The sequence below is a fragment of the Ctenocephalides felis genome, unplaced genomic scaffold (assembly GCF_003426905.1).
Source record: "Ctenocephalides felis isolate EL2017-DRISC unplaced genomic scaffold, ASM342690v1 CF-g0.4_SCAFFOLD_01886, whole genome shotgun sequence".
Classification (NCBI taxonomy): domain Eukaryota; kingdom Metazoa; phylum Arthropoda; class Insecta; order Siphonaptera; family Pulicidae; genus Ctenocephalides; species Ctenocephalides felis.
In genome coordinates this window covers 58,272,285-58,299,628 of record NW_020538040.1, presented here as the reverse complement: position 1 = coordinate 58,299,628, position 27,344 = coordinate 58,272,285, and the positions used below count along the sequence as shown (strand labels likewise).

The 27,344-nt window shown below is 28.7% G+C and overlaps 1 protein-coding gene across 4 annotated transcripts; it reads right to left on the bottom strand.

The window, feature by feature from the left end:
- Positions 1 to 2,861: 2,861 nt before the first annotated feature.
- LOC113376634 lies at positions 2,862 to 25,107 on the bottom strand (the record flags this gene model as incomplete). 4 transcript variants are annotated; one of them, XM_026616627.1, is given in 22 exon segments in its annotated part: positions 2,862 to 3,258; positions 3,504 to 3,592; positions 3,693 to 3,777; positions 3,877 to 3,961; positions 4,067 to 4,152; positions 4,252 to 4,337; positions 4,438 to 4,526; positions 4,624 to 4,704; positions 4,804 to 4,874; positions 4,964 to 5,060; positions 5,849 to 5,900; positions 6,959 to 7,145; positions 7,438 to 7,463; positions 8,841 to 8,926; positions 11,241 to 11,370; positions 12,797 to 12,923; positions 14,180 to 14,377; positions 17,054 to 17,148; positions 18,301 to 18,487; positions 20,183 to 20,208; positions 22,111 to 22,520; positions 24,935 to 25,107. In XM_026616627.1, coding segments are annotated over 13 exon segments (1,671 nt in total). In that variant the 3' UTR covers positions 2,862 to 3,258; positions 3,504 to 3,592; positions 3,693 to 3,777; positions 3,877 to 3,961; positions 4,067 to 4,152; positions 4,252 to 4,337; positions 4,438 to 4,526; positions 4,624 to 4,704; positions 4,804 to 4,874; positions 4,964 to 5,016.
- Between the last annotated feature and the right edge of the window lie 2,237 nt (positions 25,108 to 27,344).

Sequence of the window (27,344 nt, the reverse complement as noted above, 5' to 3'; positions counted from 1 at the left end):
AATGATCAATTCTTAATATCTACATTAAATAACTAGCAAAATTAAACAATGCAATTAAAAAAGCGGCAGGAATTCACAAATAGAAGTGATTATTTAGACATCACATAAATTTGATCACACGACAAAAATTTCGGAGCTTGGTTGGGATGTGATGTTATCAATCTGTATCTGATTCTGTTTTGTGAATAAAAACCAGAAGTGTTATGAAAGTAAGATGATGAATTGATAATGTTGCTTAAAGGATGATAATATGTCATTGATCAAAATAAACAATTCATTACAAAATTACGAAAGTTATTTACCAAACTAACAAATACATACATTCATACACACCCCCACATTATATATATATATATATATATATATATATATATATATTAAAAATTAACTACTGTAGTTTATTAAAAAATCTCATTCCCAAATATACCCATGCTTATTTTTTTGTGTAAATTATTTCTCTCATTTATATTTCTCTCTGAAATATATGTTACGTAATTGAATTCTTTGTTAACACGAGAATAAGATAAAAAAATTATATTTTGAGCAAATTATGAGTTTATCGCCTTCACTTAATTACCTAGTAAATTCATTGTTAACGCTTACTCTTAATGAAAGAATTTCCGTGCTTCGTGAAATTTATGACCACTATCATAGCTTTTGCACAATTAATGTTTCTTTCACTACATTGTTTTCATAGTTTTCTCGTTTTTTCAACAACGGATATGTATTATTTATATTTGAGGTATAACAATTGATTTATGGTGAGGTGTCTTTAGACTAGTTTTCTAAAACAAATATTAGTACATATTACACATAGGTGATAACAGGGAATTTAACTGAACATAGTTTGATAGTTTGTGTGTTGTCATGTAGTTCATTTAGTTTAGACAGTATGAATACTGAAAGTCAAATTGGACCTTTGGGCCCAGCCCTACTCTTCGCATAATTCAAAATATATAAAATTGTTTAAAAGTAACAAAGAGAGGAAAAAGTATAGTGCTTAAATTATATCAATAGCATAAATATTAACATAATTTCATTAAAATTACAAAAATCTAATTGCCGCCCAAACGCCATTGCTGCGTTGGCGCACGCTGCCCCGTACAAAAAACACAATTAAACGAAAACAAAAGCAACACTTTATTATTTGAAAGTCAAAACGTCAAAACAACGTTTGCGAGATAAAAAATTTCCCTATTCATTTGGGACGGAATATTCTTTTAAAAACGAGTCGAGATAAATATACTTTTATATTTTTTCATAAAATGACCCGTCATTCATTGCCAAGAGCGTTATCAAACAACCTAACCACTTTAATTATTAATTTATTATTTAAAGTTGTGGACATGTGCTAATTTATAATTAAGTACTTTTAAGTTTATAAAAAATTATATTATAAAATATTGATTACAAAAATATGTAAAGTATCATAACATAACGTTTTTATTATCCCCGAATGTCAAAGCTGACTTGATCGCCACATTACTCCGCGACCAGTGTTGACGTCAAACCAGTTCGAGGGTGATCGGAAACACGTAGTTTTTAATTATGTAAAGACCAAATGTTCGAGAATTAATATCCAGATAAAAACATTAAAGTTTAGAACTATTTTGAACCGACTGACCCAGTGTTCATATTAACCTGGACAACACTAATTAGTAAATAGGTTTTTACCAAATTACCAAAATGTTTCTTTTAAATTCCAATTACAAAATAACACATTCATCATCCCTCCTATTAACAATATTTTAGTTAATGATTGGTTTCTGAATTGTAAAAAAATAAAATCATATTCTCGAGCGAAAAAAGTTGATGTTAAAAACTAATTATCATTCAATTTAAATTTATATGGGTAATTTTGGTTAATCTATTTTAAAATAGATGTATGATCTCACATATTCAGTATTAGACATCATTTTTAATATATGAGCCCGTCGTGGTGTGATAGGTATGTTATGTTACCGGTGACACGGAGGTATTCATAATAAACTTATGCAGGTAATATGATAGACAATAAAAAATATTTATGAATCAAATTTTAATTTCACTAATATTGACACGAATTTGACTTTGATAAAAACACAACGTACAAGTTGCGGTTTTAATCACGTTTCATATCATATTTAATTGACTATAAGGAATAAAATTAATAAAAAAAAAGTTTATATATCAAGCGGCAATTTATTAGAATTGAATTGAAACTACTTTAATAGAGACAAAACAATTTCGAAGTTTATATTCGAATAATTAAAAAAAATAAAAGATTGATTTTTTATATTAGAATAACTATATCTTTTGAGTTTTAAAGATAATGTCAAAGAACTAAAATTCTAAATATGAAATATATGGGTGACATAAAATTTCGCATTATCTTGACAAATATTTCCAAAACCATTACATTACAAACAAGTAAATATAAGATGTTAGAGTTAAACAATGTCTGTATATACTTACAATATTTGGTACGAGTAATATATTGGGCTTATACGACATTTTTGGCCGACATTTTTAGATATTTGAATCATATTATTTTAATTATATTCAACCCAAAAATATTTATTGTAGAAAAAAAACAACTATCTACGTTACTAACTGATTAAAGTAAAACCAATGTACTTCATTTATAATTTTGATGTAATGAAACAGTTTAAATTAATATATATTTATAGAAATTTGAATCAGGAATAAAATAAAACTTAAAATCATTAAAAAATTTTTTGTTAAATTTCTTGAGGACAAAATTGCTTGTACAACTAGGTAACATAAGATAAAAAAGATTTTTTAAATGAAAATATAACAATAAATTACGCCTAATCGCATCAAACATGCCAAAAAACTAGTCGAAATCGGTCCAGCAAAAAGATGATAATTTGTCATATGTGCCTTATTTATATTCATATTCATGTAGTAAAAAACGACAATATATTATATTTTGTTTATTTTTGCGGTAAATCCTTGTGGGTAGACGTTTTCGATGGGCGTTTATTAGCTTCTCAAATCACTCATATCATTTCCATTTCATATAATGTACTTTATTGCATTTATTCGAATACGGGCTCATTCGAGTACTAGTTTGCTCAATTTTTATTTCGATGGCGCAATGGGTCAATAGGTTAATCTTTTCAACGAAGCAATATGCCTGTTTTTCGTTTTTTTGATGAATCCTAAATGATTTTTTTCTTCGGAATGATTGCCATGAACCAGAGTAAGAAAGATGTAAGAATGTAAACTATTGCGTTTTGCGGCGTGCTTTAGAACCTGCATAAAATTATACATTGTTTGGTATAATTTTTAAAATAACAAATAATATGCATTATATTATTAAACCATATAAAAATACAGCTTTAATTGTAGTATTTATATCTAGAAATAAATTGGTCTTGTTTCATGCGTTTTTACTTTCATATTCAATGTTATTAAAATCCATATAACAAATACGATCAAAAGATAATATAATTTACTTTAATTAATTAATTAATTAGTATGGCATAAAAATAACTTACATTAGAATGCATTATCCTATACATGTTCTATCCCCAATAAAATATATTTTTTCATTTTCCATAGTTCCCATCGACTGGAAGTAAGAAGCCTAAAATCGAATAATAAAAAATCATAATAGTCAAAATTAAGCTAAGTCAAAATATACATCATGATCAATCTTAACTACATTGGCATATAATTAAACTTACATACAATGGTCATTTTAAATATGTGGTTTCCTCTAAAAATGCTTTCAATATTCCATATTGTTACTTTTGACGACAAGTTCTAAGCCTGAAATAGAATAATAAAAAATCATAATAGTCAAAATTAGGCTAAGTAGAATATACATCATGATCTATCTTAACTAAATTGGCATATAATTAAACTTACATGCAATAGGTCTTCTTAAATATGCGACTTTCTTTAACAATGTATTCAATATACTAATTGTTATCTTCGACGATACATTCAAAGCCTGAAATAGAATAATGAAAAATCAAAATAGTCAAATTTAAGCTAAGCCAAAATATACATCATGATCAATGCAATCTTAACTAGATTGGCATATAATTAAACTTACATACAATGGTTCACTTTAAATATGCGGTTTCCTCTAAAAATGCTTTCAATATTCCATATTGTTACCTTTGATGACAAGTTCGAAGCCTGAAATAGAATAATAAAAAATCATAATAGTCAAAATTAAGCTAAGTAGAATATACATCATGATCTATCTTAACTTGATTGGCATATAATTAAACTTACATACAATGAATCGTCCTAAATATGAGGTGGTTTCCGTTAAAAATGCATTCACTCTTCATTGTTACCTTTGACTACATGTCCAAAGTCTAAAATAGAATAATAAAAAATCAAAATAGACAAAATTAAGCTAAGTCAGAATATACATAATGATCAATCTTAACTTGATTGGCATATAATTAAACTTACATACAATGAAACGTCTTAAATATGGGGTGGTTTCCGTTAAAAATGCCATCAGTACTCTTCATTGTTACCTTTGACTACATGTACAAAGTCTAAAATAGAATAAAAAATCAAAATAGTCAAAATTAAGCTAAGTCAAAATATACATCATGATCAATCTTAACTTGATTGGCATATAATTAAACTTACATACAATCGTCTATATGGGGTGGTTTCCGTTAAAAATGAATTCAGTTTTCTACATTGTTACCTTTGACTTCATGTAAAAGCCTGAAATAGAATAATGCATATAAAATAAAAAAAGTCAAAAGTAAGTCTAATTGTAAGTCTAACATAATCAATCTTAATTAGAATTAAAAAAAAACTTACCAAAGAATGAATATCATCGTTTTTTTTAATATATTTTTATCAATGGTTTTCTCTTATTAGAAATAAGATGCCTGTAATAGAATAATGCAAAAATTGATATAAAATAAAAATAGTCAAAATTAAGTCTAAATCAAAATTAGGTTTAAAATAAATTCTTTACCGGTTTGAACAGTTTCGGAATTGTTGGTTTTCGTTCGGGAGTGCCGAAATTAACTATCGGAAAGGGTGCAGAATAACGACTTCTATCCTCATTTGTGCTAAAAAAAAAATACGAATATTTAATTATGATAATTTTTTATACGGATATCACTTGGCTTGAAAAGGAATAATATATATTATAATATAAAGTTGTTTTCATTTAATTTTATTTTAATTATTTTCATTATTACCTTCCCGATGGGAACATAATCGCAAAATAATTGACAATAAAAATGTGTATATATCTTCACGTTTGAAACGTTTCTGAACATTTTGGCAAACCTTTCGATTAAAAAAAATTAAATGTATGTGTGTGCGTGTGTGTGTATGTGCGGATATAATTTGTCGTCGACGATTTCAAGAAGACGGATTAACCAATTTGAATGATTCAAAAGGAATCGATTGCTGTTGATAAGTAGACGTGCTGATTAGTTTAGGGCAGGTTTAACCGTTCTAAAGATACGGGTAAAAAAGTGCCAAAAATGGTGATTCCCTTTTTAAGAGAACGAAGAGTTGATGAAATTTTTATTTAGGCAGGTCTAGCGGTTTCAGAGACCCAATAAAAAAAAGTAAAAAAATGACATTTGGCGGACAAAAATGATCATAAGCCATATGCACATCAAATTATCACATATTTTATAGATATTTTAATAATCGCGCAAAACTTCTAAACGGTAGTCCTTATCGAGTTACATCGAGTGACTCAAATGTCGATGGAGGGTAAAATTTTGGTTTACGTATTACACATACACACACTTCTGCTGTAGGCAGATACGCCACATTATAGTCATTATATTCTTAACTACTGCCTTCGAATAGTTTCAATAATAATAGAAAATGAAATTACCATGAGGGAGATCGACGATGATGTTTGCTGATACAATGAGACCACAGCGGTTCTGAAATTTGAAATGGCTTTAATTAATTATAATATGAAAAATAAGAAATATATTGTTGAAAAATATTAAAAAATAGTTAGACAAGAAAATACAATAACTTTGATTCAATTTGTGAAAAAAAAAGATGCGAAAACTATATTGATGGATAGATGACATCAACTATAATAGAAATAGAAATAACAATAAATCGTAAAATAAAAATTAAAACAGTTATTAAATAATTGTACAAAAATTCAATTGGCAAAAGGAATCAATTTAGCAAAAACCCATTCGAGTTTTCGCGAGTTTTCTTTAAATAAATCATAAAATTTGTTTGTAGTAAATATTTGTGATAAAAATAATCTTGAAGAAACATTAATCCCATACATTCAAAATATTGACTTTATTTACAAAATAATGTAATTTAATTAATACTTTGTATGAACATAAATGCAATAGCAATTATATTATAAAACAAACAAATAGATATTTTTTCCAAAATGAATATATTGATTACTGACATCCATGAATTTTGCTGGTCTGAATAGGTTTGATGTGAACAAAGAAAGCGTCAGTATATATATATATATATATATATATATATATATATATATATATATATATGTGTGTGTGTGTGTGTGTATATATATATTATTTTTGTCAGTATTTTGTCAGTATTCAGACGTTAGCCAATTTGTACACACTATATATTGTAACCAAAAAATTGTCAAAAAAATAATTACGTAGTTTAAATGTTCCAGTTATTAATAGCTTGGTTTATCACAGTATAATAGTGTAGTGTATTTTTGTATAATTAATTCTTTTTTCCACTGAATGACGGTCTCGATGAAGACCGAAACGTATGAATAAATAAAGTATTTCAAAACTACTTTAGTTTTTTTTACTTGGTGTTACTGCCCGATTCTAAATAACTCTTTAAAATATATATATATATATATATATATATATATATATATATATATATATATATATATACAACTGTATATGTGCGTATATGTAGTTCAAATAAATCAGTTATAGTTAATTATTAATGATGTATTTAGTTAATTCCTTCTTACCGCACAGTATGAAGAGTTGGATCTTCCTGAATGGCTCGGTTTATTAGACGATGGAGTTTGCTGGCATATTCTAGAAAACTCAGAAGAAGATGCTCGGTCGAAAGAACTACCTCCTGTGACCGGAGAGCCGTGAGTTTTTTTAGGTGATAGATGCCGCAGGGATCCTATTTTACTATGAATCTCATGTCTGGAGAATAATATTTTATTATTCTCCCACTTGAAATTTTTTATTTATTTCTAAAATGCAAATACATATATATAAGAACGTTTCATCTACATTATGAAAGATCGACTTATCATTGCGAATACAGTTTGTTAGTTATAGTTAGCCAATAACGCCAATTGTTAATAACAGAACATTTAAAAACAACTATAGTCACGTAGAAATGTAGTGTTGCACTTAAGATTCTTTCCTTAAGCTATTATTGTAAAAAATAATATATTAGGGCTGGAACTTTTAAAACCAAAGATTAACTCACCTGTGATCCACAACTCCGCCATGATCCTAAAAATAAAATATAGTTGTTATAAGTTGTCATAGATAACTATAATATGTATTATTGTTATTTCATAAAGATAAACATTTGAAAATGGCAAGTCAAACCAACAAACAATTTACAAAAATAGCATTGTTAAAGAAATATTAGACGCGCCTAAGTATGTCCCAAATTGGCTGATCCATCAGGAAAGTAACAGAAGATATCAGAAGACATGCGTTTAAGTATAACACTAGACTTGAATATCATCCGAACTAGGGTTTTCGAATTTTATATAGAAAATAATTTTTTGTTCGAATACCCTATAATTTACCCGCAAATTTAGTGTAATTTAGAGTAGTATTTGACTGAATTTATTTATTGTTCAATTTTATAGATAGTAAGCAAAATTATTTTAATTATAATTAGTAGAACTAAAAAATAATAGTTTATCTTGATTAAATAACTTTGAAAATAATTATTCGTTATTCATGCATCATTTTCACATATAAGAATAAAAATATTTTTATGATAGTGAAAGGAAAGTTTTCGAATAAATAAAAATAATACATTTTTAAACAAAAAACATTCATTAAATTGAAAAAAAAATTAGATACATGTTGATACATACTTGTTAATGTCAATTTTAGTTATTGACTGTTCCGAGCAAATTTAATTAATTAAATTTAAACATTCTAATTGTTTTTTGTTTAATAAAATATGATTTCAAAAAACTGAGAACGTCTATCGAATAAGACATGACCTTTATTTACTCACAAAATAATTTTTTCTGAAATAGAAAATACTCTCATATTGCGACCAAATTATGCTTAATTGTTTTTAAAGCCTGATATAAAAATTTTATGTTTTTTGTTCTTTATTTTGTTGCTTCTAGGGTTTAAAACTATTTCTTTTCTTCAAGAAGTCACACTGATTTAAATTAATGTATACACTGGTATAAAAATCGTAATTAATATATACAAAACCTTTGTGGGAACCATTGCAGACTGATAAGATATCAAATGCTATTGAGCCGATATGATTTTAAGAATCAAAACGCTTTCATCTATTTTTTGTATTTGACTATATTTGTCATTTTCCATTTATACAGTGAAAACCGACTTTTTTCACTAAAAAACCGGTTTTCGAATTCCATAATTTTCGCCAAAAAAACGGTTTTTAAAAACCGACAAACCCTAATCCGAACCAACTTGCAAAAGAATTGCTTTCCTCAAACATCCCCAAAAGTATCAAAAAAACAAACTTTTTAGATTAAAAAAATTATATCGTTAAAAAATTCCATACTTTACTTATTTCTGAGATAATGTTCGTGGACTTTTTACACGCTGATCTTTAACTCTACCCTAAACTCCTGTGTATGAGCAAATATTTCTAAAAAATCTCACCGGACACAGAAGAGGTAAATCGTAGTCAACATTGCCGCCAGCCCGTAACCGATGTCTCTTGATTTCACAAATACCGGACCAACAGTCTGAAAAAATATGTGGTCAATAACATGTATTTTAGTTTTATCATTGCATAATTTAATCATTTAAAGTAAATCACTTTATCTTAAATAGTAAGAACACTACAGTTCTATAGTGAAAACATTATTTACAACTTGAAATTATCATCAAACAATAAAAGGTAAATGCAATATAATAATTACAGGATTCGCTGGTGATGATTTGCTAATATGATATGAAATACATAAAAGTGCACGGGCGATTAATAAGGTATTCAGGTGTAGCCGCAAGAGTTAATCAGGTTAAAAATCTGAAACTTTCCGTAACGAATTTTTTTTATTTTTTAAAAAGTTTTAAAATTTTAATTTTAAGAGAATTTCAATTTTTTCTTTTTTATATTTTGATTTGTTTTTTTGAAAATTTTAAACCTTTCACCAAAGTAATCGTGCTGCATAGCCGTTTTAAAGACGAAATTTCAAAACAAATCCCTTTAGTACAATCATCTCCATAAAAACTGTATTGTTGGACGTAGTATGTTTTCTAAGTTTATAAAATATCAATGGATTGGTAAAACGTAATTGAACATTTGTAACTGAAATATCAATGTATTAACAGAAAGATTCATTTCTACTCAAGACATTTTGAAAAAGTGGACAAATCCTTTTTTGAATATTTTTTATCAATTTTCTTTATTTTTTATAATGCGGGATTAAAAATACGTATAATTTTATAATCTATATTATGTAAATGATAGATAAAACTTATTTGGGCAACTAATTTTTTGTGGAACACATGAACAAAACAAATTCGTTGATCTTCTAATACAGCTTAATTACAAACAAACATTTGCTATTTTCCTGCATAATATAACTACATTTGACAAAACGGCATTTTTGTTTAGATTTTCAATTACATAAAAAAAGTGCATAAAGTTATAGTATTTTATGAATTTCATTCATTTGATACAGGATTGTTTTTGATTTGACAAACAAATTTGATAAATTTTAAGATATGAAGTAATAATGTCTATTTGAATAAATCATTGTATGATGTGATTTGCATTCTCATATGAAATTTAAACTTCTTATAATGCAAAAATACCTAATATCATTGAAGATAATGCTTTTGAGCAATCTAACATTTTCTTCGTGATTTATTACAAATGTTTAATAAGAAGTAGAATAAATATACAAAAAACTATATATATATATATATATATATATATATATATATATATATATATGTATGTATGTATATATATATATATATATATATATTTATATATAATTATATATAGGATTTATGTTATGTTATAGTTAAGTAACATGATTTATAAATTCGGATTACGAAACATTCCTCATATATATTTAATAAAAACTCACTAAGAATTCAGCCTGAAGGCCCGAAAACTTTTAAGTGGCATTCTATAAACCTTAACAAACTAAGTGAACATCCTCCGTGGTGGTCTCTCCAAATTTATTTCAGAAAAAAATAATAATCGACAAGTTGTCAATATTCCAAACTTTGAAAACCTTGAAACTGTCAATTGATGAAATATGTTTCGTATTCCAAATGACAAAAAAGTTCGCTAATGTGGTGGCAATATTTTAAGAAATAAAAACATTGAAACTAATATTTATCATTATCTTACAAATATTTGGTCATAAAGAAGCCACCCACAAGTTGACCAGAGTGGTTATTCAACGCGTACCAGTAATTGAGTATAAGAAATAAAAAATATAAATTATTTTTTAATATACGGTTACAATTGAATTGAATTGTTCATATAAATCAAACAATATCTTGATGTTTATAAAAGTACCAAACCAAAATTTTGCAGAGAATGTTCAATAATGTAGTGTTTGCTATGGTCCGTTTTCTGTCATACATTAAGATATATATTCTATTCTTACACATTAATTAAAACATCATATTTAAAAAATTAAAATTAAATAAAACATCATATTAAAAAAAACAATACATTATTTCATACTTCTGCCAAACTGCAGTAAAATCAGTAAAAATATGGAATCTACTCAAAATGCCAAAGCAGATTAAAAAATATAATAAATAATAAACATCACATGTATTTAATACAATTTATTTCGTGCACAAGAGAACGCTTCTCTTACCAACAAAATTATTTTTTAAATATGCTTCTTCTTAAATCTACGCGTTATTTGCGAAACGCCTTCTATCACTCAAATATTATTTTAAACTAGTTTATTTGAATTAAATGAGTCTTGATGAAAAATCTGAATTTCTTTGAATCAACTAATCATCATATTTTGGCTCTGAATTGACAGAATATTATGATTATCATTATTACTATTGACTTACGCCTACAGTAGACCTCGCCGTGTCCCTCACTAAAATTCCTCGGCTCTAAGGGCTCCCTGCAACAAAAGCACGTAAAGCAGCAGTAATGATAAAAACTGCCTGCTGCCAGTTGTTGTTCTCTCGGGTATACCTTGAATTGAAATCGATCATTTGAATGGCCAAATTCAAGCTTATATGAGCCTGATTGATAGTTTTTTAAATAAAATACTCATTTCATAAAATAAACCTACATATTACTAAATACAGCATATCACTTATTGATAATAAAGTGCATATTAGAGGAAAATATATAGAACGTGTTTATTTTTTAACAAACATTGCTTTTACTCGCAACATCCCACACACAATGTTATAGAAACAGCAAAAATTGTTATAAAGGACATCTGATGCATTTCTACTTGATTTTATTTTACAAGAAATGTACTTTTAACGCGCAAATATGTACTATTTGGTTGGAAGCTAATCCAGCCATTTTCAAAATTCGGTAAAATACGCTAAAAATGATCATTGTGAGGCCAAAAGTATTTGATACATAAAAAATAGTTATAAGTGACATTTTGCCTTCAAGCAAGTTGCATAAACTTCCCGACATATGTCAATAATCGACTTAATCAATAATAAACTATTATATTATTCTATGAGTAATTTATAAGTATGTCGAGTTGCTTATAGTGCTTCATAATGTCAAAAACCATTGCAGATTATTCAATGATATACATTTTTTATTATACATTACTGAAAACCAAACAAGTGCCTAATACAAACTCGGAATATTTTCTAAAAGGGCGGCCGTATAATTCAAATTTTAATAAAATTTCATATTTGAACCACCAGTCCACAGAACTAACGTTTTAGTAGGTTTATAAAGGTAACTCTATCGCGATATTAAGTATCATTAAATTCATCAAATGTTTTTTTAAACCATCAATTACAAAAAGACTTCATCGAACTTTATCAATCATTGTCCATAACCAATCAGCACGATTTCCTAATCATATTTTTCGAAAAGTATTTGAATTTTCAAAATCGGATCATAATTTTTGGTTGAAACGCGTCCGAAAAAATTTGCACTTATTTGTTAATTTTAAAGAAACATCTCAGCCGATCGTATCAAAAAACTAGTTTCATAGATTGGCTTTTAAATTATTTAAATCGATAAACAAGCATACATATAAACTCACACGAGTTCCGTATCTTTGAATTTGTTACTGAGATAAACAATTATCCTAAAAATTTGATTTTGTTTGAAAAGTTAGATTGCAGTTTTAAAATAATTGATTAACAGAATAAATAAATTAATTAATTAATATTACCTTACATTTATTTTTTAAACACGATGTTTCCGCAAATCGCGGCATTCATAACTATTTGCGTTTTACATTAAAAAAAGTAAACATAACATAACATAAGCATAAAAATAATGTAAAAATGATAAAATTCTTACATAAATGATTCAAAAAACAAATTCGTAACGTTGCAAACTTTATATAAGTAGGCAAAAATAGGACAACATTCGTCAAATTAGTGCAGGAGAAATGGTTAAAACTAAAACTTACCAGTTTTTGGCATCGATGGCATTTAGATCCACCCCCTCCGAAGCCGAGGATCAGCGGGCATGTGCCTGGTGGGCACGGCGTACTTGGGCAGGCTGAAGGTCGGGGAGACACTGCCACAGGCCTGCTACTATATATATATAAATTTTTGATAAATAACTGTATTATTTATCTTTATATATTTTACTACTTAAATATATTTAATTGTTTATATTTAAGGGTTATATACAGTTAGTTTTGTATTAAATAAGTTAGTATTAAATATTATAGAACTTTATATTAATTTCAATAAAATCTGCGGGGTTGGTTTAAGTTAAAGTAGGTTTAAGGTATTATTGTGACTTAAGATATTATTGTACTTCAAGGCTGGTCGGCTGAAATAAATAAATGAATAAATAAATATTAATTTCAATAATATATTAAAATAATGGTCGATTTATAAAAGTTTTATATTAATGTTAAATGTGGTACTGTACTTATAACTATCTAAGAATATGGATACGAGGTTTTTGAAAATTTGAATTATTTTCGGAGGTATAGGCATTTTACTGACTCGGTCTCCATACTGATTTGGCTTCACGCAAAACTTTAAATGCGTTTTTCTTCGAACAGACTTTTTCAGTACTGTTGACACGATTTCTCGAGTTTTAATCTACCGATTCACTTGAAATGTTCACAGAGTCTTGTTTATAGACCTATCTATAGCCCAAACTAGGATTATCCCCAAATTCCAATTTTTACTATTTTTAAAAAATTGGAGAAACTCAAAAAAACAGTAAAAAAACACTTCAATGGCAAAGTAGCTATAAGTAAGTAGCTTGAAGAGTTAAAAAATCAGCAAAAAAACAGAAAAATATTTGAATTATTTTATTTCTAGATCTTATTCGCTTAATTTAACATTGAAAATATTTATTTATTAGAAAGAATGTGGTCAAGTTCAAAGTGCTGTCATATATGGAGAGATTTGATACTACGGCGAGAGCAGCAAAGACTTTGAGGCGGCCGTTCTCTCAAACTATCAATTTTACAAAAAAACGGTTTTCTAAAGAATTGTAGGAAATTTTATCTAGTTTAATTCGTACATAGATACTTTTATCGTAGAATAATCCAAAAAGGAGATATTTTAAAAAACCTGTTTTTTGACGCCATTTTTCCAATATGGCGGCAACTTGCCGTTCAAATTAAAGGTGGCAAAGTTTATTTTCGTAAATTATTTTTAGAATTTCCGGAGTACTGTACCGGCAAAACGACCAAATGACTATGGACTATAATATTCGTAACATAATTTTATTGTTTTTGCAGGAAAAAATCTAGAAAATAAGTTTTTTTTGGCCTTATAACTGTATACAACTTCTCGAATTTGCATTAATCGTTCATGATATTTACCATTTACAATCTTGTGTGGACTTTTGTACTTTTCCGGAGGGCACGTAACTAGGAAGCGGGTCCAGCTTTTCGTATGACGTCTGTTGGTCTGATGTTGTTGAATAAGTACTGTAGGAACTGTGTGAGCGGTCGCAGAGATGGTCGTGGCTGTGCTCGCATGGCATGAATTCACACTCGTAGTGATTCGGATCACATCCACTATTCGACAAAAACACAAAAAAGAACTCATTACGGTTAATAAGATTATTGCCTAGTAATTTAAAAGTAGTTCATTTTTTTTAAATTTGCAATTTAAATATTGAATCAATTGTTAATAATAAATTTATGCTTTAATACACACACGCGCACGCATATACAGGTCGTCACAGAAGTGGAAAATAGCATTGATCATAACATAACTTCCCGTACCGCAATTCAAAATTCGAGTAATTAAAAATAATCAATAGTAATAATCAATAAAAGTTTATCAATGATTTAAAACTTTTAATAGAATTTCGAACCATATTAAATCATTCTATCTTAAATCATTTATTTTGAAATATTTTGGAAATTCTGAACTTTTTTTCAAAGCAATCGTACTGCTTTAACTGCATAAAGACGAAATATCAAAGCGCGTAAGCGCTGCGTCTCCGTCTAACCCGTAAACATTGGTACGATAGGAATGTGAACAAAATTTATACTTATTGTTAAAATCTCTATAAAATAATTAATAAATAATTTGATGTGCATATGTCTAATGTTCATTTTTGACCGCCAAATGGCTCATTTTTTTTACTTTTTTCTCCATATCTCCAGTCATTGGACCTGCTTTTCCAAAAATTTGAACAGTTCTTCATTTAGTCAATACAAATAAAATGATTTTTGAATTATTCAAATCGGACGCTCATTTCTCTTAAAAACTGAGTGACCGTTTTCGGCACTTTTTGCCCCGTATCTTCGGAACGGCTAGACCTGCCTTCGCCAAAAACTAATCAGTACGTCTCCTTATCAATACGAATCGAATGTTTTTGAATTATTCAGTTGATCCGTGTTCCCAAAATCGTCGACAAAAATTTGTATCCGAACATACATACATACACGCACACACACACACACACACACACACATACATCCATTTTTTCTAAGGTATGCCAAAATGTTCAGAAGGTTTTGAAACGTAAAGATATGTAAAAATTTTCATTTTCGATTTTTTGCGATTACTATAACTTGCCCTAGGGAAATTAAAAATGGCGTTGTTTATTACGAGCTTTTAAGTACAACCTAAAACTTGGTCAATATACCTTTACCTTTACTCTCCACCTATATTTGGTGCTTTAGTTTCACTTTTACTCTATATTTGTTGCTTTACCATTACCTTTACTCTACCCATAATTGGTGTCTTACGTCTGTCTACCTTGACTCTACCTATATTTGGTGCTTTACCTTTAGCTCTACTCTACCTATATTTGATGCTTTACCTTTACCTTTGCTCTATCTATATTTGGTGCTTCGCCTTTACCTTTACCTATAATAGGTGCTTTACCTCTACCTCTACTCTACCTATATTTGGTGCTTCACCTCTATTCTACCGAAATTTGGGGCTTTACCTTTACCTTTACTCTACATATATTTGATGATTTGATCACTTTTTGGTTATTGTGGTTGACTTCTATTAATTTCGTTCATTTAAACTTTTGTTCATTTTTAAATTGATACCCTTTAAAAGAGCCGTCCCTAGGATGTGGACGGTTATACCACAGATCTTTTTCTGTATGATTTGATTAATACACGTCGTATTTAAGGAGAATATTTCAGTATTTCCACGTAGGCAAATGTTCAAATTACCCATTAATTTACTTTTCCCCCAGCTAACTGGTAAATTATGGCTGCTACTCATAATTTCACAATTATAAATAAGTAGTTTTTAATGTGATTACTTTGTTGATAAAGATTAATATAGAATATTTAAAAGATTTTAATTTTTCAAACCAGATAGTATAATAAGTTTTTCTTATAATATTAGAATCAAACTAGCTGTAAGTGGAATTCTTGAGGTCTTGAAGGTAAGTGGAGTCTTGAGGCAATTATGGCATCGTGCCTAAGGCAAATTGCTGGAACTTCCCGTACCGTAACGAAATGTTCGAGGAATACTGAATGTTTTCAAATAGATTATTATAAATATTGTAACATTGTCTAATATTTATAATAATTATATAAACTGAATTGCAGAGTTGAAATTATGTATAAAGACTATTAGAACTATAGTCAGAATTAAAAATAAAATATGAAATATTTTCGATATACAAATCTTTTTAAATTCTTTGAATCATTTAAATCGGACGCTTAGTTCTCTCAAAAACTGCCATTTTTACATATTTAGCTCCGTATCTTCAAAATGGCTGGGCCTGCCTTCGCCAAAATTTAATGAACACTTCTCCCAATCATTACTTATTGAATGTTTTTTGTATCATTCAAATCGGATACTCCGTTCTCTCAAAAATTCGATTTCTATTTTCTGCACTGTTTGCTCCGTATCTCCAAAACGGCTGGACCTGCCTTTGCCAATAACTAATCAGCTCTTTTCCCTATCAATAGGAATCGAATGTTTTTTGAACCATTCAAATCGGTTGATCCGTGCGCCCTAAAACGTGACTGGAAATTTGTATCCATACATACATACACACACATACACATCCATTTTTTCTGAGGTATGCCAAAATGTTAAGAAACCTTCAAAACGTCGAGAAATGTAAAAATTTTCAATTCCGATTTTCGGCCCATTACAATAGCTTACCCTTCGGGAAGTTAAAAATATATCAGTTCAGGCAATACAAAAAAAAGAATCAAATTAAATTAAATTATTTTTAAATTTGAAAAATATTACTGAATGCTTACCAGCTGCACGTATAATTGTTTGTATTGTGATGATGGTGCATGTGCTGCTTGCTATGCTGCCCGCTACAATCGCTGTTTACCGGAGTGCAATATGACTGTCAACAGACAATACATTGATATGTTGAATGAAATCTTGTTTTTAATATAGAAAGTATTAAAATATTAATAAACTTATTTAGAATTTGCTCTCTTCTATATAAAATTTCCAGTAAAAATTAGAACTTGGAAGATGTGTGAGACACGCAATCAGAAGCAAGCCAAAGTGCCTCAATGAAAGCATAGCTCTCATTTAATTATTTACTGCTCAAGTAATAGTAAAATCATATTACTATCATATTGACACTTAATACATAAGTAAAATTTAACCAAAATATAAAAAATAACTGACTCAAACACACAGAAAAGGAAAGTATGCAATAATTTGTAATGATAAAGCAAACTAAAATTTTATTCATGTCATTGAAATCGTGTCCAATATATTTGGACCATTTAATTATGAGTGAGTATTTTGTTACTTGTTCGTATCAGCTATTTGCATATAATTAAATTACCCCCGCCTTACGAGCTTAATTCATTCCATAACCACGCTCGCAAGTCCAATTCCTCGTATCTCGAAGCAGTTTTTTCCATATAAATACATTTAAATTCCAGCATGAAGTTTTTATGATAAAAATGAATAAAACTTTACTGCTAAGATCAAATACATATTTTGTAAAAACAGCAAACTATTAAATAAAAATATTTTTTTCATTATACTAGTTTCTGCGTTTTAAATAACTATCCGATAAGCATTATTCTTTTTTCTAGGGGTGTTTTTTATCCACAAACTTTTCAACTTCGTCCCACTTTGCACGTACAAATGCACAACATTGATATTGATAAATTGAAATTTTTAACTTTGAAATAATTTACTTTAAATGTTTGTATGATTGTTAAATGCGACTTCACATACGAAAATCCTAGTTACAATTGATGTTTGAGTCACACCCCCACAAGTTTACGTTATGGCGCTCACTCGCACGTATCTCGAATTTTGCTCGTATGACAAAGCAAACGAGTCGCTTCTTTGGCGGTTCGTATCTCGAGAAACGAGTGCGACGAGTTGGGAGGGGGGGGGTGTACTATTGTATGTATAACTGTGCACTAATTAATGTAACGTTGCAATAAAATGCAATGATTCAAAAAATTCCAAATAACGTGACGTTTATTTATTTTCACCTACATCAAAAATAATGAAAACTTCTTACCCTTGGTGGGCTGTGTATGTAACTACATGAGGGTTCGTCCAGAGAATGGGCAGCCATATGATGATGTGTCTCATGCGAATGCGGCGAGCATGAACGCGAGCAACGTCGGCGAAGTTCGCATGAATCATCGTAATACAATCTATTGCGAGGAGCAGGCCTGCGGCTCGCGTCGCAGCTAATGTCGTCACTAAATCACAGAATAATTGATAAATACCGAATAGTTCGACCAGAGAGCCAAGTATGATTCAATCCTCACAAAATAATAAAAAGCAACTAAAAATAATCCAGATTGAATGTTCTTTTTCAAAATGTATATTATATAATTTCTATTTAAGTGCTTCGATATATACAAAGGCAATAGCCAAAGTGTTCGGAATGAGTTCATTTTTAGATAATTTGTAATGTAGACAAAATTTATTATTTCTAGTGCGCTATTACATATCTACGATAACTCAGCAATCGGGAATTTTGTTAAAAAAAATCTAGAAACATCCATCTTAGTGATTTTTTGTTGAAAAATAAACTATTAAATTATCGGATCACCACCAGTTGATCAAATACATTTTGAAAAATATTGTAGCAGTGCTACAGTAGCACATAATTATTGAAGTGGCAATCAGTTATTAAAGTAGGGTTAATTACACAGGTCCACAATGAAAATAAGTTGTCTATATTAGATGTGCGCTATATGTTTTCCAATAAACTTTTTACCTAACCCAACTTTGAAATAAAGTATACAGTAAACCCTCGCTTTACGCGGCAAGTGCGTACCGTGCAGTATGGGGACCGTGTTATAAGAACCTTGTATTTAACATACAATTCAGGCTAACTCGTAATGCGTTTTATGGAACCTTACATAGTGCAGTATGGGAACCGTGCTATGAGAGACTCAGATTTGGTACAAATCGCATCATTTTTATCGTGCTGTATGGAGACTAACAAATGCAACTTGAAGTAGGAGTAATACGGACGAAATGACATTTATGACATTGACACCTTATTCAAAAATTGGCGCGACGCAGTAGTCAGCTCAAACGCGTTTTTAGACATCTATTATATAATCAGACATGTCTAAAATATAGAAGTCGATAACAAAACTTACATTAACACCCTTTAGATATCAAGTTCCTATAATCACTCAGAGGTTGCGCAAGAAATGTATGCGCTGTTGAACAAAAACAGTGTAATAGGAAGTCCGTGTAGTCGGAGGGATGTCGGAGTTTTAGCTCCGTGTAGTATGCGAACCGTGTACCCAGAGTGCCGTGTAAAGCGAGGGCCTACTGTATTTGTGTTTAGCGGTAAAAATGCATTGGAAAACATATGTCGCATACTCAACAACGACAACTTCCTTTATGTGGACCTGTGTTATCTTGAGACTTCTTTTTAATATAATTATAGTAGAATTATTTTGAATTGTCAATAAATATTTAACAAAATTTCAATATTGAAAAAATTCTTACTTTAGCCAACTTTCATTCAGGAATTTAATCATAACTAAATTTGAAATATTATGTTATTATGTTTATTATACATGCTATACATGCACAAAACTATATAGATAACATTGAAATACCGACTGGAAATTTGCTGACAACTATAAATCAAAATTGACGTACTACAAATTACAATTCTTCATTAACAAAGGCTGATAAGACTGAACTATATCAGGTCAAGGGTGCGCGAATCATAATAGTTCGATTGATTAACATAAATTGATATATAGTAATAAATACTGGATTTTGACGACAGATGCTTGACGTAAATTATCACAAACTGAGTTGTTTCTTATTATAAATTATTCAACCATTTATGAAAATTTCTCGTGTAATCGAGCAAAATTTAGAAGGAAAACGTTAAAGTAAACTAAATTATGTATACTTACTTTATGCTGCTGCGGATAAACATGTTCTGAAATATAGAATAATGTTATTGGTTAAAATAAGAATAAAATAAACAGATTTTAGTATTACGATAATATTAATAATTATAAAGAATATCTAAAGCTAGTTGCAAGTAGCATTAAGCCTTAAGACAAGTTGCATGAACTTCTCGAAACGTATACATGACTTTTATTAATAAGAATTGAGATTCAGCTATTTAGGTAAATTGTTGTTTATTATTTATTTGTTATAAAAAAATCGCTTTTACTAAAGAATAATCAATACGATTTTCAATTGATATGTTTCAAACATACTTAAAATATCTAATTCTAAAAATAAATTTGTTTAGCAAATTCATTTTATTCATTTCGGGCCTATAAAATATATTTTATTTAACACCACGCAGATGCTTCGACATAGATTCTGATTAGAATCGCTCAAACGCGCGGCGAAATTCTAAACTTTGATGATTTTTTATGATTCAATCACTCATCGTTTTTTTTTTGGTAATTTTTTATACGATTAATAAAGTATCTTATCTGACAATCTTATTTAAACATAAGCTAAATTAATTGAAATAATACATATTACAATTTACATGTGTGCAAACTAAAAATTTTGGGTCCATATTAATAGAACAAAAATCGATCCTATTACGTACACATAGTCTATACTGCGCTAAAGTTTACAAATATATAAGTCGATTAATAAAGTATAAATCATATACAGTGCTGGATTTACAGTAGGGGCAATCGGGACTACTGCCCAGGGCGGCAAATTTTGGGGGGCGGCTAAATTTGGATAGTGAGAAAAAAATTATAAAATATAATCAACTTTTTTTAACAACAATTTTATTTCAAGAAATATAATTAACAAAATATAATACGATTGCAATGCAAAATTTGGGTTGAAATAAACGCTAACTAAAATTTATTATTTTGCCCTGCCTCCCTCTCCGAACGAAAATTATCAAATTGGTTAATAAGTTGGCTAATATAAAGATCCGTAAACAAGCTGAAAGTTTAATAAAAATATGTACTTCAGTTCTCAAGCCCTCTTAAAATGACGTATTTGTGCACTTCCAAGCTTATAGCGTCGAAAAAAAATTTAAACTAGTGACTCGTGGCATTGTGCCTTAATACAAATTACTGAAACATCCCGTACTGAAAATTACATTTTATAAAGAGCTTTAAATTTTATTGAAAAATGAAAAAAAAAGAAAATTTTGTATTTTGAAATTTTTCGAAAATTATAAACTTTTTGCAAAGCAATCGCGCTGCGTAGCTGTTTCAGAGAAGAAATATCGAAACTCAATTACCATTTTTCGTAATTGCATGTACCAAAAGCTAATCAGCACGTCTCCCAATCAATACAAATCTAATATTTTTTATATTTTAATTATTCAAGTCGATTGCGAGAACACGGATCAACTAATTTATGATTCAATTCCTATTGATAAGTAGACGTGCTGATTAGTTATTGGTCAAGGCAGGTCTAACTGTTTAGAAGATACTGACCAAAATGCCAAAAATGATAATTCAGTTTTTGAAAAAAAGCGTCCAATAACATTCAAAAAAATTTACAGAATAAATAACTGCTTAAAAAATTTGAAAAAGAAACATTTGGCGGACAAAAGTGATCATAAGATATATGCACATTAAATTATCAGATATTTTAAAGATATTATAATAATAAGTATAAATTTTGTTTACATTTATATAAGTTCTGTAACATTGTTTATCCGTTAGACCGCGACGCGGCGCTTACGCGCGTCTATATTTTGTCCCTCGCAGCTGAAGCAGTTTGATTGCTTTAAAAAAAAGTTCGAAAGTTCGTAAAATTTCAGGGATGAGGCGGAATTTTTGTCAGTGCCCCGGGGCATCAAATTTCTAAATCCGGCCCTGATTATGTAAAAAGTTTGTATAATTACCCCGCATCTGCAAAGATCCGAAAAGCATTTTACGCAGACGGTCGGCTGCGCTGTAGTGTGCTGCCCCAACATGTAGTCCGAAACACTGTGATTCACCGAATCACTGCCGCGACGTCTCTTGTCGAAATTTTGGTTTCGATCGGGTGATCCGCTTGACGTAGCGCCAGAAGTCTTGTCTGATATGTTGTATGTGTCGTATTGTTGTTTGGCCCTTCCGTAGGTATCAAGTGATGGGCTATAAGTAGTACCGGTCGGTACGTCGTTCGACAAGTTATCGCTGTTTACTGGTCCACTGGTTAAAGCACTTTGTGGATCTTTATCCTCAAACAACAGTGCGTGGCACGTTTTACAATACAGTTCTTCGTTATAGAGAACCGCAGAGCACTCGTCTATCACCTTGCGGCATACGTCTAGAACCAAAATAAAGCACAGCATTACGATCAAATGTTGCTTTCAAAATTTATTAAGTTTTAAAACTTATTCCAAAATGATCAATTGCAAAAAAACTATTGTGACAATGAAAATCAGAATCAGATAATGCAGCCAAATTCAGAACTCATTCATTAATTCATTCATTTTAAATAAACAATTCAATTCAATCAATTCAATCATTATTTAAAGTTAGACTACAGTAGAACTCCAATTATCCGAACTCCGACCATCCGAATCGCCGATTATCCGAATCACTTTCAAAAAAAAAATTGTTCAAAAAAGTCTAAGTTACAGTTAAAACAGATTACATTGACGGAGATGTTTAAACAACAATGATTTTTATTTCTAAACTTGTATATAAGTAAGTTTTATTTATATTTAAAACATGTGAAAATTTCATGTTTTTTTCATTTAATTCAATAAAAAAAATAGTGCAATATCAAAACGTAACTTTTTTTTCTCTCCAATGGCAATTTTTAAAAAAAAAACTTATCCGAATATTTGATTATCCGAATGGGTTCCGGTCTCCATTAATTCGGATAATTGGGGTTCTACTGTATAATTAGACAATATATTTGGTGTAGGAAACAAAGTAACAGTATTTATTAGATTATTTAGAATTACAAACAAAGACATTACAAATGAATTCAATCAAAAATACGAGTCAGTTTCATAAAATACTAGTCGCATAAGCAATGACCTAAAATAAATAAAATATTATATAAAAACTACTTAAACGGGTTCATAAACAAAAGCAATGTATTCATCGATATAAGCCCATCCAAAAACATACTTATTGTTAATAATTCTTCATAAAATATTTATATAATTTCAAAAAATGTAGATTGAAAGATTTTTAATAAATGTTATAATATAAATTGTAAAATATAACGTAGTACGTGTAAATACAGGGCCGGTTCTACCTTGAATGCAATGCATGCAAAAAATGCGGGCGCACGCCTTAGAGGGCGCCAAAACGAAATTCAGAAATGAAATTTATATTTATATTTTTTTAAAAATAAATTAAAATAAATTTAAAATTTTAATGAAAAACTATTAAAACTGTTAAAATTATTGGGTGGGGGGGGCGCTGGAACAAATCTTGCATGCGGGCGGTGAGGACCCCAGGACCGGCCCTGTATAAATACATATATAGCTTACATGTAACGGTATAAAAAGTTAATAACTATTCATAGCGAGGAAATAATTGTTATTAAAGTTAAAGTTTTGATACGAGTTATGGAGTTATTCTATCAAGTTGTCAACTGAATAAAGTAATAAATCTAATTCTTATACTTATAATTTTAGTGTTATTTTTTCAAAGTTTGTAAAGTCCTTGATGTCCTTTGTAAAAACAGATGAATTTTCTTGAGACTCACGAGACCACAGTTCTTAGCTAAACAATCATATGTTTTATATTTTTATTAAATTCTTATCCGTAATTCATGAATTCAAACCCAAAATCAGGCCCAGCCGGAACATTTGAACTACAGAATGGAGTTAATCAAAATGTCTTCTGAAATAAATGACTCATTACAAAAAAAAATCTGTTTTATAGTGTTAAATTATTTCGAAAAGTTATCTGTTTTTTCAAAAACTGAAGTTATTCAATGTGTGCACTGAGCGGCTCAAATGTCTTTGTCAAGATGTAAAGAAAAATGAAAACACTTAAGGGGTATTCTAGTGTAGAAATTCAAAAAAATCGATTTTTTTAATTTTATATTTTCAAAGTTTAACTAACTAAGAATATGTGTACGAAAAGGTTTTTGAAAATTTGAATTATTTTCGGAGATATAGGCATTTTACTGACTCGGTCTCCATACTGGTTTGGCTTCACCCAAAACTTTAAATGCGTTTTTCTCAGAACAGACTTTTTCAGTACTGTTGACACGATTTCTCGAGTTCTACTTGACCGATTTACTTAAAATGTTCAGAGAGTCTTGTTTATAGACCTATCTATAGCCTAAAAAAATCGAGAATCTCAAAAAACAGTAAAAAAAAACACTTTTTTTTTCAAACAGTCGCCAATTTGTAAAAAAATCATCTTTTTACTCAGCGCTAGTTCAGACGATTGCGACATCATTGTAGAATAATAATCTTTTTATATTTTGCATTTCCGATGGCCAGGAGGGCTGAAATCATGTCAAGACTGAGGTGCCAATTTTTTGAGACCACCCAGTTTATCAGCTGCCAGTTTTTACAATTTTCAACTTTTTTATTTTTTAATTTTTGTTTTGTATTTTAATAATATTAATAAACAAGTGGTAAAAAAATGGACAGTAAAAACATTTATTGCTTTCTTTTATGACACTTCAAAAATGACCTAAAATTCATCGCTCTACACTAGAATACCCCCTTAATTTTGATTTCTAAACTTTAAAGTTAAACTCACAGCACGCGAAACAAAACACGTGCCACGCACGGCCAAGTGCCACGCGAAGTTCCGGCTTATTAACAATTCGGCAGCATTTACAGCATATTACTATCGCCATCATTAACTATATTACTCCTTACATTCCTCCCTGGTTTCATTCTCATAAGTTACAGTAAGTCATTTTTAGGATTCTGTATAAGAAATAATAAATGAGCATTGCAACAATATAGTTGATATTGACATATATACATTCGAGATGTTGAGAACCAGAGTGGAGCAACCTAGATTATATTTGCAAATGGTTTCTATCTATTTTTATGTTTTGATTTATAATTTTATTTATATTACAAATTACAACACGTTTGAAGCCCTGAAACCAGAAAGCATATACAATTTTACTAGTATTTTACTATTTTGTTTTTGAATTTTGCAAAACTTTATAATGCAAATAGAGGGTTGATATTCTCTGATTTTCAACGCCTCGTAAAACACGTTCTTCTGTGATATAGTACTTGTTATTAATTAATATTAAAATCATTCATACTAATATCAATTGATTTATTTTAAATTATATGTGATAAAAAATCATAATATAATCTCTGATTACAATTAGTCTAATCTTAATTTCTAAACAAATAGTGAAAATTGGAATTAAACAAGTAATTGCACAACTTCCAAGCACTGAATTATTTAAATAATTTCGAAATAATCACTAAAAAATTATAACAAAGTAATTCTTTCATCTATATTTTGCGACATCTATATATATATATATATATATATATATATATATATATATATATATATATATTATCTTATATATAAAATTCTTTTCTAATGAGGTATGAAAGGTTAATCCTCATAAACTATTATTTGCATTTTCATAAATCTTCCTGAAGGTTTGTTAAGGGAATTTTCTAGGATTTTTTGATTATGAAAAATAAATACAAAAAATACGCTTATCATTGTTTGTCATTGAAAACAATTCGACACATGAGAACTGTCATCTGCCAAAAATGTCGATTCACTTGAAATTTGAATTTACTTTAAGCGAGCCTAGACAATATTAGTATATAATATCCATATTCATGATACTGAATAAGATAAATATATCTACAATTGTCAAATATTGCCGAAAACCAGCTGATATGTGCCAGATATTAAAACTATATAAGATACAATATAGGTTTGAGAGTAGAAAATATATAATTTAGTTTAATAAATAACACAATACGTCAAAAATTACATATACATTATTTCTTTAAACTTATGCATGTTGTTCTTCCGATTATTATTAATATAGGGTACGCAATTATAAAAATTATAAACTATGAAAGAATTTTATTGGTTGGAAGTAACAAAGGTGATATTGTTGTTTCACTACTACTAAGTAGATACTATGTTTATTCTTTCTGAATTTCTTATACTGATAAAAAACTGCAGTTTTCAATACGTATATAGCTTATGCTAAGACCATAAATTGAAGGATATTAAATAAAATATTAAAAAGTTTAAGATATGATATTAAAAAAAATGGAAGTAAAGTTGCAGACGTGAACACAGTACAACGTCTGTCGGTTCATCTAGCATATTTATATATATATATATATATATATATATATATATATATATATATTTATATATGTATGTATGTATATATATAGAAGCTACTCTTTATACGTAAGAAATTAGTTCATTTGAATCGTGCAATTTTCATCAAAACATATACTAACGAGAATCACAAATCAATAGATAAATTTCAAATTTTCAAATTTACCATTTATTTATCAAAATTTTACCATAAAGAAGAACACCGGACTAACGTTGGCACAAAACACCCGTCGCGATTTTCACTAATTATTTCATTTGAAAAAAATTCGAATTTCAAAAATCAATTTATGAATTTCCAACTTAAAATAAAATCTCAACAAAATATCAAATAAAAAAAGTATTCACTAATTCAATATAATATTGTATTATTTATAAAAATTGAATTTGTAGCTGTTATATTTATATTAAATCATTAGATCATTACTTTTCGCAAAACTTTTCAAATAAAAACTAAATACACAAGAATAATTTAAGCACAAATATACATGCAATTAATTACAAATACGATTTATTAATTCATAAATGAATTTAGTTAATTAGAAAAAAATGTTTGTGATATTACAAAAATCATTTTAAAAATGTAATGAATTCTCACTTTTTTTAATTTTACATTTGTGACCCATTATTTTTCTATATATTACGGAAGGCTTGAGATATCTTTCCTGAAAGTGAGTTTATATATATATATATATATATATATATATATATATAAATTAGTGAGGGTAATTAATTAAATCTTGAATAATTAGATGCAAAGTGGCCGAAGATTTGCACAAATTGCTAATATTCTAATAAATTAAAAAAAACAAACTGAATG